General features: G+C 42.0%; 1 protein-coding gene across 2 annotated transcripts in view; it reads right to left on the reverse strand.

The window, feature by feature from the left end:
* FBXO38 (F-box protein 38) overlaps positions 1–23,757 on the reverse strand; it is a 165,321-nt gene that overhangs the window by 104,280 nt on the left and 37,284 nt on the right. For both annotated transcript variants that reach the window (XM_085618196.1, XM_085618197.1), the window contains exons 8-11: positions 14,081–14,174; positions 12,665–12,795; positions 11,611–11,781; positions 9,746–9,888 (exon numbers count right to left, since the gene is read on the reverse strand). In XM_085618196.1, coding sequence (XP_085474322.1) covers positions 9,746–9,888; positions 11,611–11,781; positions 12,665–12,795; positions 14,081–14,174 — 539 coding nt within the window. The remainder of the gene's footprint in view (positions 1–9,745; positions 9,889–11,610; positions 11,782–12,664; positions 12,796–14,080; positions 14,175–23,757) is intronic.

Below are 23,757 nucleotides of genomic sequence, written 5' to 3' on the forward strand. Positions count from 1 at the left end.
TTTCAGTCACGAAACAGAAATCCACTTACCTATGCCCATGTGATGGAGTATCCCACCAAAGCTGTCGCCACATGCTACTTTTTTGTCATTTTTATACTCATCTTAGGAAATTTTATTTAAAACCTTTCTTTTTATATTATAATACTAGATCTTCTAAAAATGCCATGGAGTTGCTTTTTAGATTAGATGATCCGCAATTGTGTTTTTATTTAGCTACATTTCTTATGAAAGCTATTAGCACTAGGAAATCTTTGATTATCGATAACTGATTGTACGCTTCCTTTGGTATATTTTGCACCTGCACTTTGAATTAGGCTTGCTTATGTTCAAGTAATATGTTAGGGGATCTTTGCGATCTATGCACTTGCACTTTTGTACTTTTGCACTTTGTACTTGACATATCATGTTTATGAATTTTGATACTCTTACTTTTCATCCCCACTGTTTTTAGATTTTATTGTTTTCTTTTAACCAGATTGTTTTATGGATGTATTGCTTATATGGTTGATTTATTTGACCGAATAAAAGCTTATAAATTGAATTGAATTGACTCAAAGGGGGTCCAGGATTCCCGGGAACCCTTGATTCCAATAATGATTAAGTGGCTCACAGAATTCAAAATGTTAAGAAACAGTGCCCTAATCTAAAACATAGGTACCCTTGAAAAAACATTTTCCACAACCTAGAGCAACGTTGCTCCACGAAAGTAAAAACTATAACCCATTACAACTCACAATTAACCTTAAGGTTAAAAAACACACAATAACAAACAAAAGTAGAAAGACCTTAGAGAACAAATGTGTGACGACACATAATTTTGAAACGTCATTCCATACAAATACAGAGGCTCAGTAACAATATTCTAACAAACCACATCACAATCTTTGCAGGACCACAAATGTATAAGGCAACCCCCTACCAAATCAAGGACGCTGAAACACCATCCATGCCTTGTTTAGAGAAAAGCTATGTAAAGAAAGAACATCCCACACTATTGTTCCATTTCTTGAACACCAGCGCACAGAACCAACAGCACCAACACCATTTCTACCAAAGACTGTGGTACATTTAAACTCAAACCGATACATATTTAAACAATATAAGCATATGCACCTCTTTACATCAGAAAATCTACAGTTGCTAATATGAAAATATTAATAGACATGCATGTAAACATGTCAGAAACAAAGTTTTGAAAATCAAACACCGCACTCTTCCTGGATTGTTAAAACAAATTTAATGACCTTCTCTCCACCTACGCATTTCGAACTTAAACAGTTCTTGGTCACGGTAGTTGCATAAGTCCTTTGTTTATTTCACCTATTTATACCAAAATTCCATATGGCCAACAATGAGGCATTATGGGCATGGTAGTTCATTACATGCACCATTGCGTGCAGTTCAAATCATGCGGATTACACTGAACCGGCATGCGCGCCACATTATCGGCATATTGCAGACGTTATTGTTCCTATTTTAGTTACAATAAACCCAATAAGAGTGATTAGGATTTTTACACTCAAACGCTTTACATTAATCTATGTGTTTAGTCGGGTTTTTACAAGTGCGAAACATTAGCAAATGTCTAGAACAATGATAGACTTAGTGTCAGAAGATTTCCGGCTGAGTGCCATATATACATCTGTGTGCCAGTATGTGACGCCATGACGAGCAGTGGACCAGACAATGAATAAAGAACATTTTTACTATGATCATAAAGTAATCAATTCATACATTATTATTTGCAATAACAATGATTCAGATGTGCAGCAGTCAAACATGTCTGGAGAAAGTTCAGATTGATATGTGTTCACAGTTCGATTAAGTAGAACTCTCAGAGTAGCCACTCTTGATGAGGATGAATGGCTGACGTGGACCCACCCACACCGCCGCTGTGCTTCCTGGTTCCTCCGTAGTCACGCCCTCGTGAACGGAGCGCCGCAACTGCTGTTCCCTCGCTAGATGCCGAGCTGGGTCCGGAAAACTGTGCTTCGGGTCCAAGCGGGAACCAAGCGGAGCACCTCGGAGAGTCTCTGTTAATCTCGGAGGGGGCAGAGGTTGGGGTCCGAGCGCTGTGCTGTGCGAGTCTGCTCTCCCCTGCCCTGCCCTCTGATCCATTGACAAGCGGAGTTGGCAGTTTGTCTGATGTGCTGGAGGGTCCTCCCACGCGGAGCGATTGAATTATTTGAAGTGCTGCTGGCTCCTGCGGAGGTGAGCTGCCGGGGGCACTGGTTGCCGGACGCTGGCCGCTTTGTGAGGTAAGGCGCACTCCTTTGAGACTACACGTCGGTGCGCTGTTTGTAAAGCTGGTTGGAATCCGCAAGGGGTGAAGGGGTAAAGCAATGCTGCTGTCCCTTTTCGGTGCCTGCCCTGTCTGCTGGTATATGGAGTGATTAAACCCGCTGCACCTATAACAGTGAATAACTGGAAACTGGGGGCATTGGTCGCCGGACGCTGGTCTGCTGGTCTACTTGCGAGGTAAGGCGCGCTGGGTTTTACCCAGTCCGCGCTCGCTCTGCTATACCGCGCCCTTCTTGCGACTCCTCATCGGTGCATTTACTGTAATCCTGATGGTGATTGCTTTGTAAGACTGCGAAGGGGCAAAGCTGACTCTCCTTCCTTATATCCTACGATCCCACGATTCCATGATCCTCGCTCCTCGCTCTCTCACTTAGTAGCAACCCGAAAAGTGAAATTTTCCAGAGAATATTCAGGGCATTTAAAAGCGTGGTTAAAAGACACATTCCAGATGGCGACAAGAGTGAGGGGCAAACATTCCAAGCTAGAGCTGGGAAAGGAGGTTAAGCTCTCAACCCCGATCAGATCTCCAACAACAAAGGGAGAGAGGAAAAACCAAAAGGAAAAATCAACAAAAAGAAGCCCTAAAACAGAAGGCGCTGGAGTCCACTGACTTATACAGAAAAAATAAGTATAATGTGCTAAGGAAACTGGCTGAGAATGACGACAACGAGGAAAATAATCAAGAGGAGGGCGAAGAAGATGAAGAGGTAGAGAGCTTGACCCTATCTGAGCTATCTGCAGAACTGAGCTTGCTTGCGGTTGGCGACAAAGAAGAGGATGATGCGAAAGACAAGGGGACAAGAATGGACAAGGGGGGTAAAAGTATGGAGAAAACTGACAAAACGGTCAAGGCTGCTAATATGTCATCTACTGCCTGTCACGAAGGTCGCTCTACCCCGAAACAATACCCTCTCTTTTCAAAACGCCTTCTTCAGCAGGGACAGTCTTCAAGTACTCCTATGCACGGGGGGTTAAAGCAGGGGAGTTCAAGTGCCACTTTAGAGCATGAAGTCTTTAACACTGAAGGTCAAGTAAGCAGCCCCACAACGCAGAAGATACCGACAAGGCTAGAAGATGTTGCATTACCCTCACTTACGGTTCCAACGGTTTCAACTGTGATCTCCTCCAATACTTCCCTTTCCCTCCATCCTCTGCTGCCACCAGCTATAAGCCCAAGCCCAAACTCAGGCTCAAGCAGCAAGCAAACCACGATAGCTCCAAGTCAAGCCCTAAGCCTAGAAGCCTCCCCGATCTCCCAAGATGACGGCTTGTTTGCCCTTCCGTGTGCTACAAAAGCAAACACGATGGAAGATATCCTAGTTACTATCCTCCAGGAACTGAGAGACTTTAAATCCTCTCAGGCTCAGGAAATTTCACTCTTACACAGCAGGCTTACGAAGATGGAGGAGTGCCTTGGCAACATTCCTTTGAGGGTCTCTGAAGGCGAAGTTCGGATATCTTCTCTAGAGGACTCTAACTACAATTCAGAAAAATCTTGCGGAGGCTAATAGGGAGAAATCCCACTTAGAGGAAAAACTCCAGGATCTGGAGAATTATAATAGGAGATCTAATCTACGACTCGTAGGCATACCAGAGGGCCTTGAAGATAAGGACGTAGTCAGGTGGACAGACTCTTTATTGAAAAAAGCTATCCCTGAGCTGCAAGGTGACTTGACTATCACAAGGGCGCACAGAGTCCCTGCTCATAAACCTAATAACTTGAAATACCCCCGTACAATTTTGCTTAATTTTTCAGACTTTAGGGTAAAGGAAAAAATTCTAAATACCGCATTTTCGAAAAGAATTTTCAATGTGGAGGGGGTGAACAATTTTCGAATTTTTGGTGATATGTCGGCAGCATCTGCTCACAGACGCAGGGACTTTGTGAAGCTAATCGACTCCTTCAAGAGCAAGGGAGCCCAAGCCATGATAGTGCAGCAATCGAAACTCAAAGTCTTGGCTAAAGGAAAATTCTTGATATTCTCGGTCCTACACGAAGCCCAAACATTCCTCGACGGCCTCGGGGGAGGTAATTAAAATAGTTGCTGATTCTTGCTGAAGTTATTATTACCTTAGGGCGGTCACTTGATGGAAACAGGAAGCACACAAGGATGCAATGAGATGGCATCCAAAAAGAAGACACAACAGAGAAGGAAAAGTGTGGGACACTGGGGTTTCCGTCCACTCAAGGGGGGAGGGAGGGGGGGGTGAAGGGGGGTGTCGCAAGGGGGGAAAAAAAGAGTTCAAAGGCAATATGTTTCTTCACATTTTAATGATTATTATTATTTTTTTTTTCTTCCTCTCATCTTGCACAAATAATATCTCGCACTTGTCAATTCTGTCCATATGGATCGTGTTAAGATGACAAGACCCTATAAGTATATCTGCCTATTTTGCACTAGGGGGAGCTTAAAACCTTCAAGCCTGTGCTGCTACTTGTACTATTTTGCTGCTTATCTGCTATTTTGCACTAGGGGGGGGGCTTAAAATATTCAAGCCCGTGCTGCTATTTGGACTATTTTGCTGCATATATGCATATTTGCACAGACAACGGTACTTTTTTTTTTAATGATATTATATATTTATACTGTCTATTTTTTTTATATAAGATAAGATTTTATAATGTCTTGTATAATGAATGGTATGTTTCCTCAAATAACATCACCTTACACTCTTGCTGCTTACTTGCATATTTGCACATTGAAATTTAGATTCTGCATGTATTGCTTTTTACTGTTATATATATATATATATATTATTTATTAGTTTCATATGTTGCTGCTGCTCCATTGGCACATTTGCCCATTTGCATATTAGCCGAGGGTTACGTCCAATATTTTGAACAACAAATAACATGGTGAAATGTATTTCTTTAAATGTTAATGGCCTAAATAACGTTCGTAAAAGGAACGCTATTGAGTGCTGGTTGGAAAACCTTATACCAGACGTTATCTACTTTCAAGAAACCCATCATAAAGATCAGGCAGAGTCAGCTAAACTCTTCAAAAGCTGGGCGGGCTATAACATATCTGCTCTTGCCGGGATGGCTCAGAGAGGTGTTTCCATATTAATAGGGAGACATGTAGGTTTTAATCTCGAAGGGACATGCATAGACCCCAGAGGTAGATGGGCAGTTGCATACGGTAAATTAAATAATGTTAATGTTATCCTTGCCACAATCTATGCACCAATTTTGGACGACCCTCAAGCTATTTTACAGGTTAAGCAGGCATTAACCGGTCTTTCTGGGCCAATAATTTGGGGGGGCGATTTTAATCTATTACAAAACCCCCGACTGGATTCTTCCAAGAAAGACCGCCGACAGAATAAACCCCAAGTTGCCTTAGCTGTCCAAAGTTGTAAAATTGACCTCGATGTTATTGATCATTGGCGTAACTTAAATCCTACCAAGCGCGAGTATACATGCCACTCAGCAAAATATAATTCTGCATCAAGGCTAGATTTTTTTTTATCATCTCATGACCTAGAATTATATAACTACGCCTATCTACCTAATGCTTTTTCAGACCATGCAGGCCTTTGCATGGAGGTCAATTTGGGGAATTATGAAGCAAGACCCACAGGTAGATGGTTTTTTAATAAAAACTTAACCTTCTTGACCAACAATGGTGCACGGATATTAATGAAAAGATAGAGCAATTTTTTATACAGAATAGAGGTACAACCCCATTAAATATAATCTGGGATGCATTTAAAGCCACTTTACGTGGAATAATTACTTCTAAAGAAATTCCCAAGCTCAAGGCAAGAAGGGAGGAGAAAACCAAACTCCAAACTGAACTCTCGCAGGCAACCCAAGAGCATCTAAGGGCTAGATCTATGATCTCCGGACACAAACTCCACGAGGCGAAGTGCAAGATGAAGGACTTCTATTATGATTTAGGTGAGATAAATAGTAATTCACAAGCACAAAAGATCTATGAGGAGAATGAATGGCCCAAATATTGCTTTGATAAATGTCTATTCAAGGCCAATCAAGCGGGGCCTTGAATCAGAGGCTATTAATGTACTGTCTAATGCACTTTACAACTCAGCTCTGGATTATTAAACTAATTATTATACTAGTCTATAACGACTGTCTCGATTTCGCACACTGCACTTTACAACTCTGCTCTGGATTATTAAATGAGAAGACGCTCATTGTATTTAAATACTACGTACTGTTTTTATTCTAACAAAATCTTTTGAATATTAATGACAGTTGATTGATCGTTTGCTTCTATACAACCCTGCACTTTATAATTTAAATGTTAAAATGACAATTTGTATGAATGTTTTCAGTGTTCTCTTTCACGCACTGTATTAATCGGATTTGACTGTATCCTTCTTTTTTCCATATTGTATTGTTATATTTGAACTCTCAAAAAAAAAAAAAAAAAACAGTTCGCTTAAGTAATTTTTACAAATGTACATATAACTCCTCATCTCCATTCAACCCTAAAGGGGTCCGTGTCTTGAAACGAATTATTAATTTGGACTCCAGGCGTCTGAGTTTTTGAATTCTGTTTCCTCCTCTTTCATGTTCAACGATTGAGGCTATGCCGGAGTATCTAATGTCTCTCCAAGTTTTTCCAATGTGGCTCTGTAGGTGCTTTGTCATGGCATAAGTTGTATCTCCATTCTGAATTGCGTGTATATGTTCTAATATGCGCTTTTTCAATGGGCAAATGATTGAGCCTATATATCGTTTGCCACAGATACATTTAATCAGATAAATTACACATTGTGTTTCACACGTGATTGTATTCTGAATTTCAAATGTTCGGCCTTGTGAGTCTTTAATGGTTTTGAGGTTTTTACCTATTTTACACGCTTTGCATGTCATGCATTTGGTAAATCCCTGTTGTCGTTTTTCAAGCCATGTTTTAGTTCTTTTAATTTCAAAGTGACTGTTGACCAATGTGTCACGGAGTGATGGTGCCTTCCTAAATGAAATCAGCGGTTGGTTTCCTATTGTAGGTCCAATATCTGGATCTTTCTAGATCACATTCCAGTACTTCATCAAAATTTTCCGAATTTGAAAACTTTCCTTGGAATATGTTAGAATTAGCCGTGGTGTTTCATCAGTTTTTATTGCATCCTCATCCTTGTTTTTGATTTTTGCTGTGAGGGGTTGAGCTCTCGTTTTTTGTCTGCCTTTATTCTCTCCACGCAAGAGGTCACCATGTTTGTATCCACGTGCTGTGAAGCGTGTTTTGGAAAAAGGAACTTTTTCTCCATCTCTTCTGGCTCAGAACAGTTTCTTTTCATCCGTAGGAATTCTCCATATGGGATACTTTGTTTCAATGATTGCGGATGGAAGCTAGTTCCATAAAGGACACTGTTAGTCGATGTTTTTTTCCGATGGACTGTTGTATGTATTTTATGTATATTTTAGTGTCCAAAAATTCAATCTCTCTTTGTTGTAGATTGAAAGTGAATTTAAGACCTGTGTCATTCCGATTAAGTATTTTAATGTACTTCACCAGTTTTTCTTTTGACCCTCTCCATAATAGAAAGAAGTTGTCAATGAAGCGCAGCCATAATACCACATCTGTGGTATATGAGTCGTTTTCTTCTCTCCAAGCTATGTGTTTCTCCCACCAACCCATGGTGAGATTAGCATAGCTTGGAGAAAAGGAAACTCCCATAGCAGTACCGCACTTCTGGGAATACATTTGTTTGTTGAATAAGAACACATTGTTCGTTAGACATAATTCAATCATTTCCATCAGCATATTAGTGTGTTGTAGCTCCCCAATTGGTCTTTGTTTGAGGAAATATGTTGTGGCTGCAAATCCTATATTGTGATTAATTGATGTATACAATGAGACAACATCAATCGTCACTACTAGATAATCAGGTTGCCATTCAGTTTCCATCAAAATTCTCAGAAAGTCACCAGTGTCTTTAATAAAGGAGCTCAAAGTTGGAACAATTAGTGCTAAAAAATAATCGACATAGTCAGCTATATTTTCATAAAGAGATCCACAGCTGGAGATTATAGGGCGACCTGGGGGTTTGTGCAGAGTTTTATGAACTTTAGGTAAAAAGTATATCGTTGGTGTCGCAGGATTAGTTACTGTTAAAAAGTTTTTTTCCTCTAGACTAAGCAGTCTGGGATTGGAATTCAGCAGCGTGTAGTTGATTTCATCACTGAGTTGACGATGAGCTTCCTCAATATACGCTTGTTTATCAAGGATGACAATATTGCCACCCTTGTCAGCTGGTTTAATTTCTATTGCATTGTTAGTCTTCAATGCTTGCAATGCTTGACGCTCTTGTAGTGCCAAGTTTTCCTTTTTACAGTTTATTGTGTTTTCCAAGACTTCTAGCTCTGCCACAACTAGGTCCTGGAATGTGTCAATTCGATTCCCAGGATGCAGTGATGGGCAAAATTTCGATATGTTTTTAAAGTTGGTATGTGGACGATTGTCTGTTTGTATACCCATCTCTTCTAATACTTGTGTATCAGTTCTATATGTCTCAGCAATTTCATGAGCTTGTTCATACGCGGTTCTAAGAGCAGTTGTTTCAGCGATGGTATATCCTTCTGTTGTTAAAGATGATTTGGGATATGCCCCTGTTGCACCCTGTGTTGGCTTAAAAGGAATTTTTGCAAAGAATTGCATGTAAACATGTGTAACAGCATAAGCACGTATGCACACACACTTCAACAACAAGACTCTGTCCAGCTACAGACCCATTGCCATTTGCTCTCCTCTCTGCATGATTATGGTGAAAGCAGTGATAACACCCACGTCCATCTTCACTCACACAGCCTCAGCTATTAAGCTTTAAAAAGTTGCAGAAACAACAGTACACAGCATATTAGAAGACATCCAGTTGACTGGGATCACAATCAGGCTGCAGCCCTCCGATTCCTACATTACGCTACTGCCTTCCACAAGATCAGCAATGTGATCAAGCATGGATCTATACCTTACAGGTTCTTTGCCAAGCAAAAACTTTCATTAAGCATGCCAACTCAGGAAAAAAAAACTTATTTGGAACAGGCTATTTTATAATCCGAGCAAGGCCTTCCGATTCAGCATTTTGCATTTATTAACTGTTCAGGACTCAGTAATGAAAACAAGGACAGAAGGCTTCTCTTCTCACCCCATTACAGCCCTCCATAAGAGCAAAGCAATCTCACTTTACGCAAAGTCGTACAAATATGCATCTTCCTACAAGCAATCTCCATTTGTCAGAATTGTTTAAGGGATCATCTTTCTCTGCACCTAGCAACAATTATGTTTCTGATGTGCACTTTGCAAATGGTCATATCATTCAAGATCTGTAAGAAAGATTTTTTTTTAATTCTACAGAAAAACCCACTTCATTTTGAGTAACAACTTGGTTTCTGTATTGTGCCAGTCTAAAGTGGTACATGAAACTAGCAGTTAAATAGAGGGCATAAAGTGTGACTAGAAGCAAACCCTACTTTTGGAGGTTCCCGGAACATCTGGTCCAAAGAGATGAATTCTAGGCTCGGCAACAGTTCGATGAATTGGCTAAAGGATTCAAGCTTTATTGCATGGCAGCGCACCAGCGTGAGATCAACAAGTCGGCTCCATCGAGAATGATCTGCAGGATAAGGAGACAAAGACCCAAACACTATAATGAATTTCAAAGTACAATACCTATGATCATACAACAGTGAAGAAGGATTGGTAGAGTTCTCCCCTTAAGGAGTACAAGTAAACATCTCTAATACCAAAACAGGAACCTCCTGGTGCACTTATTGCACATAGATGTTGGCAAGTACACAGCCTTATGAGTAATGCAGACTGCTCTTTATCATCATCATCATCATCATTATTAAAATCTTTATTTGATTTGCAACAGCAATCATAAAAGTTCAATACAAAGAATTTGTAACTGCAATAAAATCATGATCACTCACATCAGTACAATTTCATAAATGAGCATGAGACACCACATTAAAAACAGAGATAAAAAAAAGCAGACTACTTTTAAAAGATGCGATTATTGGAATTGCAGAAAGCATGTGGACAAAGAGTATTAGTTTAGAAAATTCAATCTGTGGTCCCTGTGCCCTAATAACCATGTTTTTCCCTTTTCATCTGTGTTTTTCTATGAACACTTATCTCAGGGTCCTGACAGTTACTGGTTTCGGTGCTGTATGCATGGAGGGTAATGTTGGAGACTTGTCTTCCAAAGACTCTGTTACTACTGCCCTTTAGCTGTATACCAAAGTTATCCCCTTTGTACTTTGAGCCAACTAGGTTTTACAATCGAGGATTACTTCAGGATGGGAGATAATTTTTGACTTAAGAGGGCTGCTCTTATAACTGACTCCAGACAGCAGTCCTGCAAACTGGCTGGACCACAACTCCTAGTAAGAAAGCGCAAGTGACACTCATACATACCTTTGACTTAGAGAGCCTGAAAACTGTCAGCCTTGACTAAAACAAACCTTGGGGATTTTTTGAGGACCTTTGTCAATGAAAGAGCCCATAGAGCAAAATGCCTAAAGATTTGCTCAGTGCCTTTATATCAAAACTGAAGTAAAAGAATGAACAATCATCAAAAAACCTACTGTTACCTACACAAAATGGGTAATAGAAGGGCCAAATTGTATCTTTAAGGGTGAACTCATGCAATGCTACTGCTGATACCAGAAAACACTACTTGATGCCAGTGAACCCACGTTGCTGTCAAAAAGTTTTCAAAGTCTAGTGTGGTCCCAAAAAAATGGTTCAAGTAAAACAGCTGCTCGCTGACTTCCATTCTTCTCCAGACACTACAGCTTGGATCTCTTTGCATATCATCAGAATAAAACCTAGCCTCTCACCTGGAGGAAACACCCAACAACTCTGCTCTTCCCTCTCTTCTTGAACAGATGTCTCACACTTTTTCCAACTTACCTAAATCGACTGGCTTTCATGTTTGCGGTTACCATAACACTATGAAATCATATGTATTGTCTTCTAAGCCATAGACTACCTTTGCCAAAAGTTAGGTATTCCATATAATGCCGAGTTTACGGATTGTCTGTTAGGTGTTTTATGGTGCAGACGGGCTACATAAAACTGTTAAAGAAATTAACAAATGAGAAAGAAGAGGAGGCACTGACTGAATGAAATGAAAACGTGGGGTAGTCGGAATTTGGATAAAGAAGGAGGAGGTATGACAGGGAGGGAGCTTAACAGAGAAAGATGGGGAATGGTACAAAAGGATGAGATAACAGAACAAAATGGCACAGAGAGAAGCATGTGCTACAGAAAGCAGGGGGAACATACACTGAAAAGAGACTGGGTTGTTGCACTGCTAAGGGTCCGATACCTGTGATCCAATGGATTGGGTTATGTAGATGAGGGCAGTTATAAATAACCAAATACTTGATGCAGGAAAAAACTTCATTCACTGCTTTCATGCCTATGTCCGTGATGATGCCAGGATTTTCGGCTACATCTGCCAGGCCATACTTCATGAGGTCAGCATTTGTCATCTTACCTGTAAAGTAAAAAGCATCCGGCTCAGGAATAAGACACCCAAGCAGAGTCAGAGGTAAATGCATTAGTATGTATGGCTGCCCAGCCCCTGAAATCAGGAATGTGTAACAGACCCTCGCAAGATTTTTTGAATATCCACAGAGAATACATTCACATAATAGAATGCAACCAATTTAACTAGTCATTGTAGATCACAAACATCTGGCATGGGGTGGCCTTCCTGCACTTTGTCAACTCACTTTCAATAGATTAAACTCAGCTGGGAAGCTTTTCACAATTTTACATTTTCTCGTTAACAGCCACTGTTTACAAGTGTTCACGATCTACTCGTTACAACTTGGCTTTTGATCAGTGTTTGTGATCATTTACACAGGGATACAATTAAGCTGTTTATGCATAGTGTGCGGTACTTTGATGTGGAATTAACAGATGGGAGGTTTGGTACTTTCCACCATATTACCAAGATGTTTACCAACAGATGTTCAATGCAAAAATAATTCCTGGGCTTAAAGTATAACAAACAGCAGAACTAACCCTTTTATCATGACACACGAGGATTTAACAGCTCTGTTCTGCACTGTGGCACATCTAGCTACTATAGACTCAACAATTATTATTACCTTTAACATATTTAACATGAAAAAAGCTGTTAGTTCAAACTTCCACTCCACACATCTCATTTTCCTTTATTAGGGTTTTTTTTAAAACGAAACAGAGGTAGAAGCAATAGGTGTGGCCCACTATTTTCAATTTCTCCAAGCTGAGAGCAATGGCAATTAAAAGAGGTTACATGTCAAAAGGAATGTTTTGTGCCACCCCAAACGCATGCTGCAACTAAAATCATGTGACGAATTAGATGAGGTTAGACAAAACGACGCACGTACACTGTAGAAGGAACTCATCTACGAATCCCAGGTGAAGGGTTTCGAACTGGGGGAACTCCAGCTCGGCCATCTTCAGTGCAGAAAAGACTCCATCTTTAGTCAGGGAAGGCTGTATTCGCACCTCATGCAATCTATCAAAAACAAGTTCCACATTAACAAAAGACAAGAGGCTTTCTTACAATCTGTTAATTCAGAGTCATAGACATGTTGCCTTTAAACACAAAATCAAAGTAGAGTAACACAATAAATTACGATGGATTTATTTAGCTATGCCAGTGGTATATTGCATAGATCTCTACAGCTAAAACATGCTTTTAAACACAATGAAGGTGAACATCAACAAATCATATAGATACACGAGTACTGAGAGCAAACCTACATAAACTAGAACAAAAGAGAGAGGAAAAAGAAGTGAAGGAGAAGCGCAAGCTTGGTGAATAAAAAGCAAGGAGCAACTAAAAGAAAAAACACCTAAAGAGTCATACGTGTCAATAGTGGTATGAAGAGACCAAAAGCGCATGTGCAATATAATCAAATGTAGACTACATTAATAAAAATGCAATATATCAGGATATGAGTAAGTAGATTTACGCAAAAAGTAAGTATCAACAGTGATTGGCAATTGCAGAGCTTCTGTTTAGACAATCAATATTCACGAAGTGTCTAGAATACACATTCCCTGCTTGGTGAACTGTTCATATTTTCAAATATATTTGCTTTAATTTTATTTTCTGAAATGCTTTTACGTTTTAAATCAACAAGCTATGATGCTGAGCTGGCAAATGAATGATTGAACCATGTAGTCTTCTGAAAAGTATGTAAATAACAAAAAGATAAAGACTGCAAAATATGAAATAAATAGAAGTATGAACAATCTGCGAAGAGTGGAAAGTGCAGGGTAAATGCATGCCAGATACTAAAGGAATCTCCTTTATGTGAACAGACATAATAGGCAACGAATTTCCACTTCAAGTGAAATAAAATATTGCATGCCAATGACATAAAATAAATATGTGCGGAACTTCCTCAGAATGAAAGATGCTAGTGAAGCAGAAAGCCGATCATGAAGTACCCAATGATATGTGTGCGCCCGTTCTTCACATATTTAGAGTCAACCCTGAGACAAGACTATAGATTGCACAATGAAAGCATCAGACCAAGAGTGTATAGTCGAAAGAGGACAGCCTGGTAAACACTTTAGCTCAATGAGAAAAATATGAAAACAGAGCAGTATTTATGCTGTAGGAGGCACGGGTGGTTTGTGGAAGCTCTTTACCTTTACTCTGCATACAACAAAATACCTTCTATCAATGTAGTAATCCTAAATAGATGAGTGGTCCTTGTGATTATCAGGCTAGGCTTAAGGAAGACACAGACCAATGAAGAGCAGAGAAAAGAAAAGAACAATGCTGATACCTTCGGGCAGCTGTGATGATGAGGTAGCCAAGGTCGACTTCAAGAGCATTCTTACACGCTCCCACGACGACGGTATGCAGATTCCTAAAGCCACCTACCAAATAAACAGAAACAAAGGAGTCTCTCAAAAGGGCTTCCAGAAGCAGCAATCTAAGGAAATGCAAACTCTCTCTTCTGCTTAGTATGAACAGCAAACGTAAAGGTGAAAATACACCAAACCCTCAGTAAGAGGTAACACAATTTGTAGGTTCGAGGTTCTTGTCAGTCAGGTTACATGGTGTCCTCTGATGAGAAAATCCCAATTTTATATAAAGAACAGAAGCTAGTATAATTCGTTGGTTTCTCTGTACTCCATGGACGAGCACAACAATAAAACAAAAATTCTGTATTTCTCAACGGTGTGGGATATAAATGTTTAAAATCAACCAACAAATATACACAGCTTGTTATATATAAGACTGTTCCAGAAGCGAGAGATGTCACTTTTTTATTTAGCACATACTGTTCAGTAACAAATACATGGAACACCCAGTAGCGGGAATGTGGTTTGTAAAACTACGACACATAACATTTTAGTATATTTTTTTTAAAGAATAATTTCACCTTCATAGTGACTCAGTTACAGTTTGACTGCATGCACTTTCCCATTTTCAACCTTGTGGATACCATTCCAGCTAGTTGTGCTGCTGGAAACGGTCTAAAAGGTTATTACGTTATTGCTCTTCACGGTATTGCCATGCATGATTTCATGCATAATAGAATGCCCCCTCCTCACCTGATCCAGTTGTGAAAAAAAGGAGCCAATCAGTAAGCCGTCTGGCCAAAGGATGAAGTGCTGGAGTGTGTGGGCGAGTGGATGACGGTAAAGAGTCCAAGGACCAACAGCAATGGAGTAACCATAAAGATAACTACACCCTACTTGTGCGTCCTGGTTTGTCATGCCAGTTCTCTGAAGCTTGCACAACGCAATGACAGCTAAGCAATACTTGCATAAACTATTGTTGCTGTCCAAGGAAACTCAAAATCCAGATACTACTGTGGCCTCACTGAAATGTAATGTACTTTTAAGGCTCATAGTGCAACGTGATGTGGGGGTAGATCGGCCCGGCAGTGTGCAGCATGTGTGGACTAAGAACTTAAATTAATACAAGTATGACTTGCAGTTAATAAAGCACCATGCTAATGTACACTAATCATTAGAAAATGTTGGTATGCTTCAGAGAAAGGACATATGCAGGAAAGAGCGCTCCTCAATGCACTGATAATGGAAAAGAGATTTCAGTCACATCACACATTAACTCATAAAAGCCATACAAGTAGAAGAAATATCACGGTGCAACTCGGGGAGTACACCCAACTGGGGCAGTCTTGCTCGATAAAAGCAGAGGTGTGTAGCTGGTGATTTTTTTGTTGGTGCGTGATGGGGTGGTGTGTATAGGGCATCATGGCAGAAGTCAAGGGAAAGACCTATTGGAAGGGCTGCCTCTTGCCACTCAGGCCTACCCCTGAGGAGTGTTGCAATGCCCGCTGGAGGGCCATGCCCTCCCCAGACCAGCAATGGTGGAGGGGGCTGGCAAGCAACAGCACATTGTGGCTCTGACCACAGCCATAAGTGAAGCCTGGGAAGCAAGACAGAAGACATCAGACTACACATCAAACTGTGAGGGCGCCACTCAGAGGGAAGAAAAACATTAGAAAGAGCGTTAGCTGCATGGAGGGATACAAGTAGTGGCTGCTGACGCCCCTCTCCTCGAAAAAGAGGGGCAGACAGTACAACTCTGATCCCATTCCAACCCCTTGCTCATACTATAGGATCCCGGCTCCGTGGACCGTTGGACTGCCAGAGAAGGGTCCCACAGGCACGATGATTGGGGTCCGCACTGAAATCAGAAGAACAATCAATGGAACACAGCAGAGGGTGAGGTGATTTACCTCCCTCGGACGCTAGGAGATTGTGGCGGTGGGACCCAGATACTGCTGCAGGGGCACTCTCTGACTGCTTTTCAGCTGCTTACCCAGACTGAACCCAAGTCAGATTTGGCACAACGTACTACTGAGAAGACATGACTCCCACGACTATAGCCAAGCTCTAAGACCAATGAAAATCTCCCAGGCACAACTCTATGAAAGTGATCCACCAAGTAAGCAAGAAACAAGACAGTTTGAATAAAACCATACTCAAACTGCTCCTTAGCCACTCTTAAGTGGAGACCCCAGCCTCTGCTGCTAGCAGCAGATAGCAGCCCCCCGTTCAAACCGCCACTTTTGGTTGGAGAACCAGTCGGAAAACTTAGTGAGGAAAGGAAGTGTGTCCCCCTTCGCCAACTCCACCACTCAGGTGCTGGAGGCAAAGTACAGCACATTTTTCAGTGTCCACCATCTTGAAGATGGTGAGACGTATCAAATCAGGGGTAGGACTATGACCCACTCCCACAGGAGGGAGGCATAATAGTGGGTGTAGTCACCTCAGGTAAGAGACCCATTGCTCCCTACCCATCATTCCCCTGTAATGCCCCAAAATCAGATCTGCAACAACCTAAGACGCCCGGACACTGAAGAGATGCACCAGTACGAGAGAAGAAGGACCAGTAATTGACACTCTGCGCCAGCCCTGCCGGCCTGTCTGCTGCCTTTAACCTCGGTTATGAAAAGACAACTCGTCCTGCAGGCCTAGCGACCTACAAAACCCTGAGAGGACTGCCTGTCTTCGATAAAGACTGTAAATCTCCAGTGGGCAGTGGACCGGTCCAGAAGAAACCGTCTACAAAGAAAAGAACTCTGCCTTGAGGACCCGCAAACTCACGTCCAGATCCATCTGTGTACCAAACGTCCACAGCAAGACTCCAAGTGGCCCACCAGTCCTGTGAGGGTTCCCCAGCACTTAAGCGCCAGAGTCCACCGTTGGCTGTCCCCTGCCGGACTCCTCCTTGACGCCTGCAGCCTCAACTTGAAGACTACCCCTGACTGCTACCCGCATGGTAAGAGTTTTCAGACGCCTACGGACACCCCTGCACCCGAAACCCCTGGGCATTGGGAACCTCAACCTTCAGTGTCCCTATATCCACTAGCATCACTACTTACTTGGGCAGCTGTGGGTTAATGCGTCCAGCCACATGGCCTGAGCCTGCAGCCTTTATTCAAGACTTATTTCCTCCACTGAATTGCATTGAGGGCTTTTCTTCTTTCGTCCTTCTGGCCCGATCCTGCAGCATTTCTTCAAGACCAATCTCCCCTAAGGGTTTGCATTTTGTGCCAGCCGCCGTGTTTGCACACTGCACCCAGCCGCGCCTGTGTCGCTGAGGGTGCGAGTTTGGTGCCGCCTTGAGCAATCCCCCCTGTGCTTACCTTAACTCCAGGAGATCAACCGACACCACTTTACTCACCTGTGAGCAGCACAACTTCGATTACCCCCGTCTCCATTGATTAGTATAGGGCGCCTGACCCCCGAATTTGACCTCTGCACCTGCCCACCCATGTGACCCTGGTGGTGCAGTCTTGGTGCCAATTTGAACCTTGCCTGGTGTTGACCCCAGAAACCGGAGAATACATTTCTAAGTTGAGTACTTACCTACAAAACTGCATTCTTATTTCCTCCTATAGGCTAACATTGAAAAGCTTGAAAATTGCACTGTGTCCACTTTTTAAAGTGTAAAGTATTTTTCCTGAAAAACGTGCTTACCTTTTTGCATACATCTTCGTCTTAAAATAAAACTTGAGATGCTTATCTGACTGGCACCTAGTAAAGGGCGGATGAAAGGCTAACAAAAATAAAAGGAAGAAGGGAAGACAAAACAAATTGAGGGAACTGCAGATGCAAAGAGATTGGGAAAGAGCAGAAATAGCAGAAACTGAGCTAATGGAGAAAAATTAAGAGGAAGACATGGCGGAAACATCTGGAGAAGACAGGCTCATACCAGGCTCCATAGTCAGAGAATGTGTCCTCTACCCCAATGAGGACTCCTGGAATAGTGGACGAAATGATATGATAATCAATCTCACAACTTAACTTTGGATAGGGGGAACTCATTGCAGCCAGGTGGACTATGAGCAGAATCTGCGTCAAAGATTGTGAGCGATGTAACAAATTAATGGATTGGGGAAGGCCAGCAGAGCTTTTGGATAGCTAGTAATAGGTGCAAATATTCACCCCTTTGCCGTACTGCTATTAGTAATACATAGTTTAGGTTATGGAGTCTGTTGGAATTGAGTTAAATTTTGCTTGAGCAATTTGTCATGGATAAAGGGTTTTTTCCTTTCAGTCGTTGGGAAGAGGAATTAGGGGAGTTACATATGTGGGTAAGCAGAAACATGCCACTCCTGCGCAAAGCATTGTCAAGAAGCTGCAAATAGGGAGGGCAATGAAGAGAACGCAAGAGCTGGGTCAACTCAAAGACCCACACATAACAGTGGAACAGTGGCCCTCCCAGATAGATTTCCATTTAAAATAGGCTGCAAGGACAAGCAGAAAGGTATAAAACCCTGTAGTGGAATGCCAGGGGCTTAAACAACCCAGCTAAGAGATACAAAATACAATCCTACATAAGGGTATAGGAAAAAAAGAAAAATCACATAGCCCACCTACATGTTCCTAATTGAAATCTAGATAGATCACACCAGCAATTGCCTTCTTCAGTAATGGTGAGACCTGCAGCTGAGGTTAGGCTTTGGCAATCACACTGGGGCCTGACAAATTCATGAATAAATCAAAACCCCCACACTAAAGATTATTAATATTATGCCCTTGATGTTAAATTGGACAGGACTCTGTCCACAACACCACTGCACAAGCATGTAGAAACCACAGAATTGCTCGGTAGAACGTTCTTTGATCGCAACCTATTAATGGTTAATTGTGTGGTGGTCCAGACAGAGAGCAACAATTCCAACCTGGAGACTTTAAATTACGTCACTTGAAGACCAGGTATTCAGACTGCAGAGTTGCAATGTAATGTAACACGACTTTGCAGAAAATAGAGCCACAGACTCATCACTTAATAGACTGGGAAAAATTCAAAACGGTTATCGGACGGTATTCAAAATAGCCACCTTAGGTTGGCATCCACATACTTTTAATACGTTTATATGTCCTTTTTCACATGTTTATTTTAATTTCTTATTTTAATCTTACCGTTATTTTGCCAGTATTTTGGTTTGGGAGGGAAAGCCTGCCAGAAGGAAAGTGAGCTGATGGGCTTTAGTTATGGGGTTATTTGGCCAATTCCCCTTGTCTATCGGGGTCTGCCACGCCTCAGTCCTAGCCACACACTATTGAAGGCGCCCTATTTAGTTATGGCAGCTGAAAGGCCAAACAGCGGACCTGCTGCTGGCACACCTAAGGCAAGCGAGTCTGTCCGCCTGCACCTAGACCGCACCAGAAGCAGGACCCCTGCCCGTTCAGGCGATACATGGCAATTAAATCCTGAAATCTTGCAACTTGTCCCTTCAAGTGTCTGAGAAAACCTACATTTTAGGGACATTTCTCACGATACGGAGGGTTGGGGTAAGTGCAGGTTTGTGTTCTCTAAGAGTGGTTCTGCTCCCTTTATGGCATCCTGTTATTCGTTGAATTGCCACTCTCTGGTGAAGCATTGGGCTGAGGTTTTTGATTTCTTAGTCGATCATCAGGCAGACGCTCTATTTTTATCAGAGACCGGGCTAACTGAAAATTCAGCACCTGACATTCTTACCCCCAATTCCGCATGGCTATGCGATAGTGAGACTTGACAGACAGGCTCAGATAGGGGGAGGAATAGCAATTACTTTTAAACAGTCTATTCATTGCACCTTCTCGGAGATAAAGATCATGGACTGTGAAGCACCTTTTTTTAAGCTGACTCCATCATGTAATCTTACATTAGCGTTGTTTTTGATCTACTGCCTGCCTGGCTTAGCTTTTAATTTTATAACTGCATTAGCGGACATTTTGCTATCTTTCTTGCTGCGATATACACATTTTCTAGTTTTAGGTGATCTTCGTCTTCATTTCAAGGAGGCATCTTGTCGTCTGGCTACTACTCTAACTGAGGGTCTAGAAAACCTCCAGTTTACGAAACAAGTACATACTCCAACGCATTATTTGGGCCATATGCTGGATCCCATTTTCTCCAATTCTACTGGAGTGACAGTGGGCACTCTGGAATAACGGAGGTACTTGTTGTGAGAAAGTGCCTCTTTTGACATGGTTAGGCCCCACTTTTTGCCTGGAAAATTAAATGGTTTACTTTGTAGTACACAGGGTACCTGCCAACCAGGTGCCCTGTACCAGTGCTTCTTCCCTAAAACTATTCCACAAATGGTCCTCCAGGGCCCCTGTAAGTCCCTAGTAAATGGTACCTGGATACCTAGGCCATTGGGATTGTAAAGGGTCCCCTAGGTACCCTCACTTGGGCCCTGCAGACAAAACGACAAAATCAACATGGCACACTGACTAAGGTATAGGTAAGTCACCCCTCTAGCAGGCCTTCCAACCCCAAGGCAGGGCGCACTATACCACAGGAATGGGCATATGTGCATGACCAGATATGCCCCTTCAATATTGAAGTCCATTCTTAGATAGTGTAAGTGCCAGGGAAGACATGGAGAGTACATGGGCTGGAAACTCAACAACTCAATTTCAACAGCTACAAGATGGCGTCTCTGAAACCATGAATTATTATTGAACCATGTACTCAAGAGGGCACCTCAGAGGTGTCCCTTGAAAACCCACCAAGCCTGGTGTGGCCACAGACTGGCTTCAGGTAGCCTGCCACCACCAGACATGTTTCTGGACCCCTGGGTCAAGAGGTTCTGCTCTCTGGGACCAGAAACAATACAAATCCTGGGTAAAGGTGTCACACCTCCTCATCCCAGGATGGGCACAGTGCTCGAGAGGGAAGCTTCAAAGACTTGCCGCCTTTGTAATGCGACCTCCAGCCTCCGCTGCTAGCAGCAGATGGCAGCCCCCTGTTTACACACCCACTTTGGGTGGGAAAACCAACAGGAAAACCTAGGAAGAATAGGAGGTGTACACATATTTCAGTCCCCACCCTCTTGAAGATGGGGAGATTAGGAGACTCCTCAAATCAGAGTTAGGACTATGCCCACTACCACTGGAGGGTGGCATAATTGAGCGTGTAGTCACCCCAGGTAAGGTTTTCATTAGCCCTACCAGTCAATCCTGTAAAACGTCCCTAAATTTAGCATTTAGGTAGCTCCCTCAGACCCGGAAACTAGTTCCTGCCAGCCTACAAAGGACGACGAAGAAGACGCCGTGCAGCGAATCCTGAAGACACCTACTGACTTGGCGCCAACCCTACTGGCCTATCTCCAGTTTCAAAGACCCTGCAAAAGAAGACAACGCCTGTCCTGCAGCCAGCAACTACCATAACATGATGAAGACTGCTTGTCCTTCGACAAAGACAAGGGAATCCCAAGGACAGCTGATCGGTACCCAAGAAAGCTACACAAAGGATTCTGGTGCCCTCCGGAACCGCAATCATACCCACTCTGCACCAGACGCCTCCAGCCGGTATGGTGGTGCAGACTTTGTGCTTACCTGAACCTTGCCCTCTGCTGATCTTAAACCCTGAAGACTGGATCTGTAAGTTGGGTACTTACCGTGAAATCACATTGTTGTTTACCTCTATAGGATTACACTGAACGGTTTGAAAAGTGTTGACTTTTGGTCTTAAAAAAAAAAAAAACTCAAACAAAGAGGATTTTTCTAAAATCGGTTTGGATCTCCTTTTTGAGTCGTGTGTCTCTTATTGGTCTATGTGTGTGCAATAAATGTCTTACACTTCTGTGTTAGGCCTAAGGCTGCTCACCCAAACTACCACTAATAGAGCCCTCTGGGTTTACAATGAGCCCAGTACACATCTGGGAAATCTCTAGACTCTGTGCACAGTATAACCACCGAGTGGTTTACCATATACTGAGCCAGCTTCCTACACTCTGCAATTCCTTTGGGGTTTGCCTGGACTCACTACATTGTGTACCTCTTTTTGGTCCACTAAATAAAGAACCCTCTTTCTACAAAATCTACTTTTTGATTTAGTAGATAGAGACTTATTGTGGCTAGCGTTATAGCAGCAGGGTCTGCATCAGTATTTGATCACAGCTTTGCAGAGTCTGCATAGAGATGCATTTGCCCAAGCGTGCTATGAATTGAGGGGAGAATGTACAGAGAGCTTTTCGATAACTACTGGTGTGAGGCAATTTGTGTGTGTTGGCCTCTTTGCTCTTTCCCTATTTTTCAATGATGTTGGCCAATATCTTGAACTTGAATTGCCCATAGCTTAGTAAAACACGTATCCCTGTGTTATATGTGGACGAAGCGGTGCTACTCTCTCTTACTGAACTTTTCATGCATTAATTGACTAAGGGCTTTCTAGATTATTGTGACATGAAACATTTAAGTTTTAGTGTTCCCAAGACTATATTTATGTCACTGGAACGTAGAACTGAGTTGAAATGCTCCTTCTCCGTGAAAAGCATTACCTTAGAACAAGTAAACTATTTTAGTTACTTGGGAATCTGGTACGATAATACAATGGCATGGAAACAGCACAGTGAAAGAGCAGCTGCAATTCTGAGGCAGGCAGCAGCCAGAGTTATTAGGTGCAAACAATTATATGTGTATAGAGCAAAAGCCGTTACATCCGCGCTATATGGAGCTGAAATATGGGGCTACACACATTCCTCTGCACTTCAAAAAGATTGAAAACAGGTTCCTGAAGGCACTGTTGTGGCTGGGGCAGGTATGCCTTTAGCATCACTATATTTGGAACTGGGCATTAGACCCATTTCAGATTTTATTGCCCTAGCCCCAGTAATTTACTGGGAACGCCTACAGAGAGAATTTTTTTTTTGTTAATTACTCAGAGGGCATATATTTGGTTGTTATATGGGAGGTAGCCAATTACCCATGTCTGCCTGGAATGCCTTGTTAGAAGCATTTTTAAAGTACCCTAAAGCAGCTGAATCTTTACATTATTTGTGAGGATCCCACAGGGATTAATGGGGAAACAATAAAAAAGGTAAAGGATGCCTATTGGAAACATAAGAATGAAATGATAATAGAGTTAAGTAAGAAGAGGATCGTGGTACAAGGTTATCTAAAGCATAAATCTAAAGTTAGTTTTGAAACCTACTTGGATGACATCTCCCCTAAGATACGGTGTTCTTTATACATTAAATTCGGCTTGGGGATCTACCCTTTGAAGGCTTATCTAGACAAGTGGAGCAAGCCCAAGGGGATTGATGTAGTGTGAGAAAGTGGCTCTGTCTATACTGTTCCTTAATAGGTACAGGGTGTACAGAGTCCACAGACCCCCAGGGTTGACAGAGGTTAAAGTTAGATATAACCTTACTCTCTAAAGTGGTAGCTTGGTCGAGCAGTAAGGCAGTTTCAGAGGACAGTGTAAAGCATTTGTTGTACACACTCAGTCAGCAAATGGTCTCACACACTCAATAAATGAACTCTAGGCCAATGGTTTATATATAAAAAAAATATATGCTGGTTTTATTTTAGAACCAACAATTGGATTTAAAATATACTTTCTCAGAATGAGATGCTTTATATAAATACTTTTGCAATATGCAATTGACTTTTGTAAACAGTTACAAGTGGTTGCAATAGGCAACTCTATTTTAAACACCACAATGCATTGAGCTCAATGGAAATTTCAAGTTATTTG

Source organism: Triturus cristatus, chromosome 7 (assembly GCF_964204655.1).
Source record: "Triturus cristatus chromosome 7, aTriCri1.1, whole genome shotgun sequence".
Taxonomy (NCBI): Eukaryota; Metazoa; Chordata; class Amphibia; order Caudata; family Salamandridae; genus Triturus; species Triturus cristatus.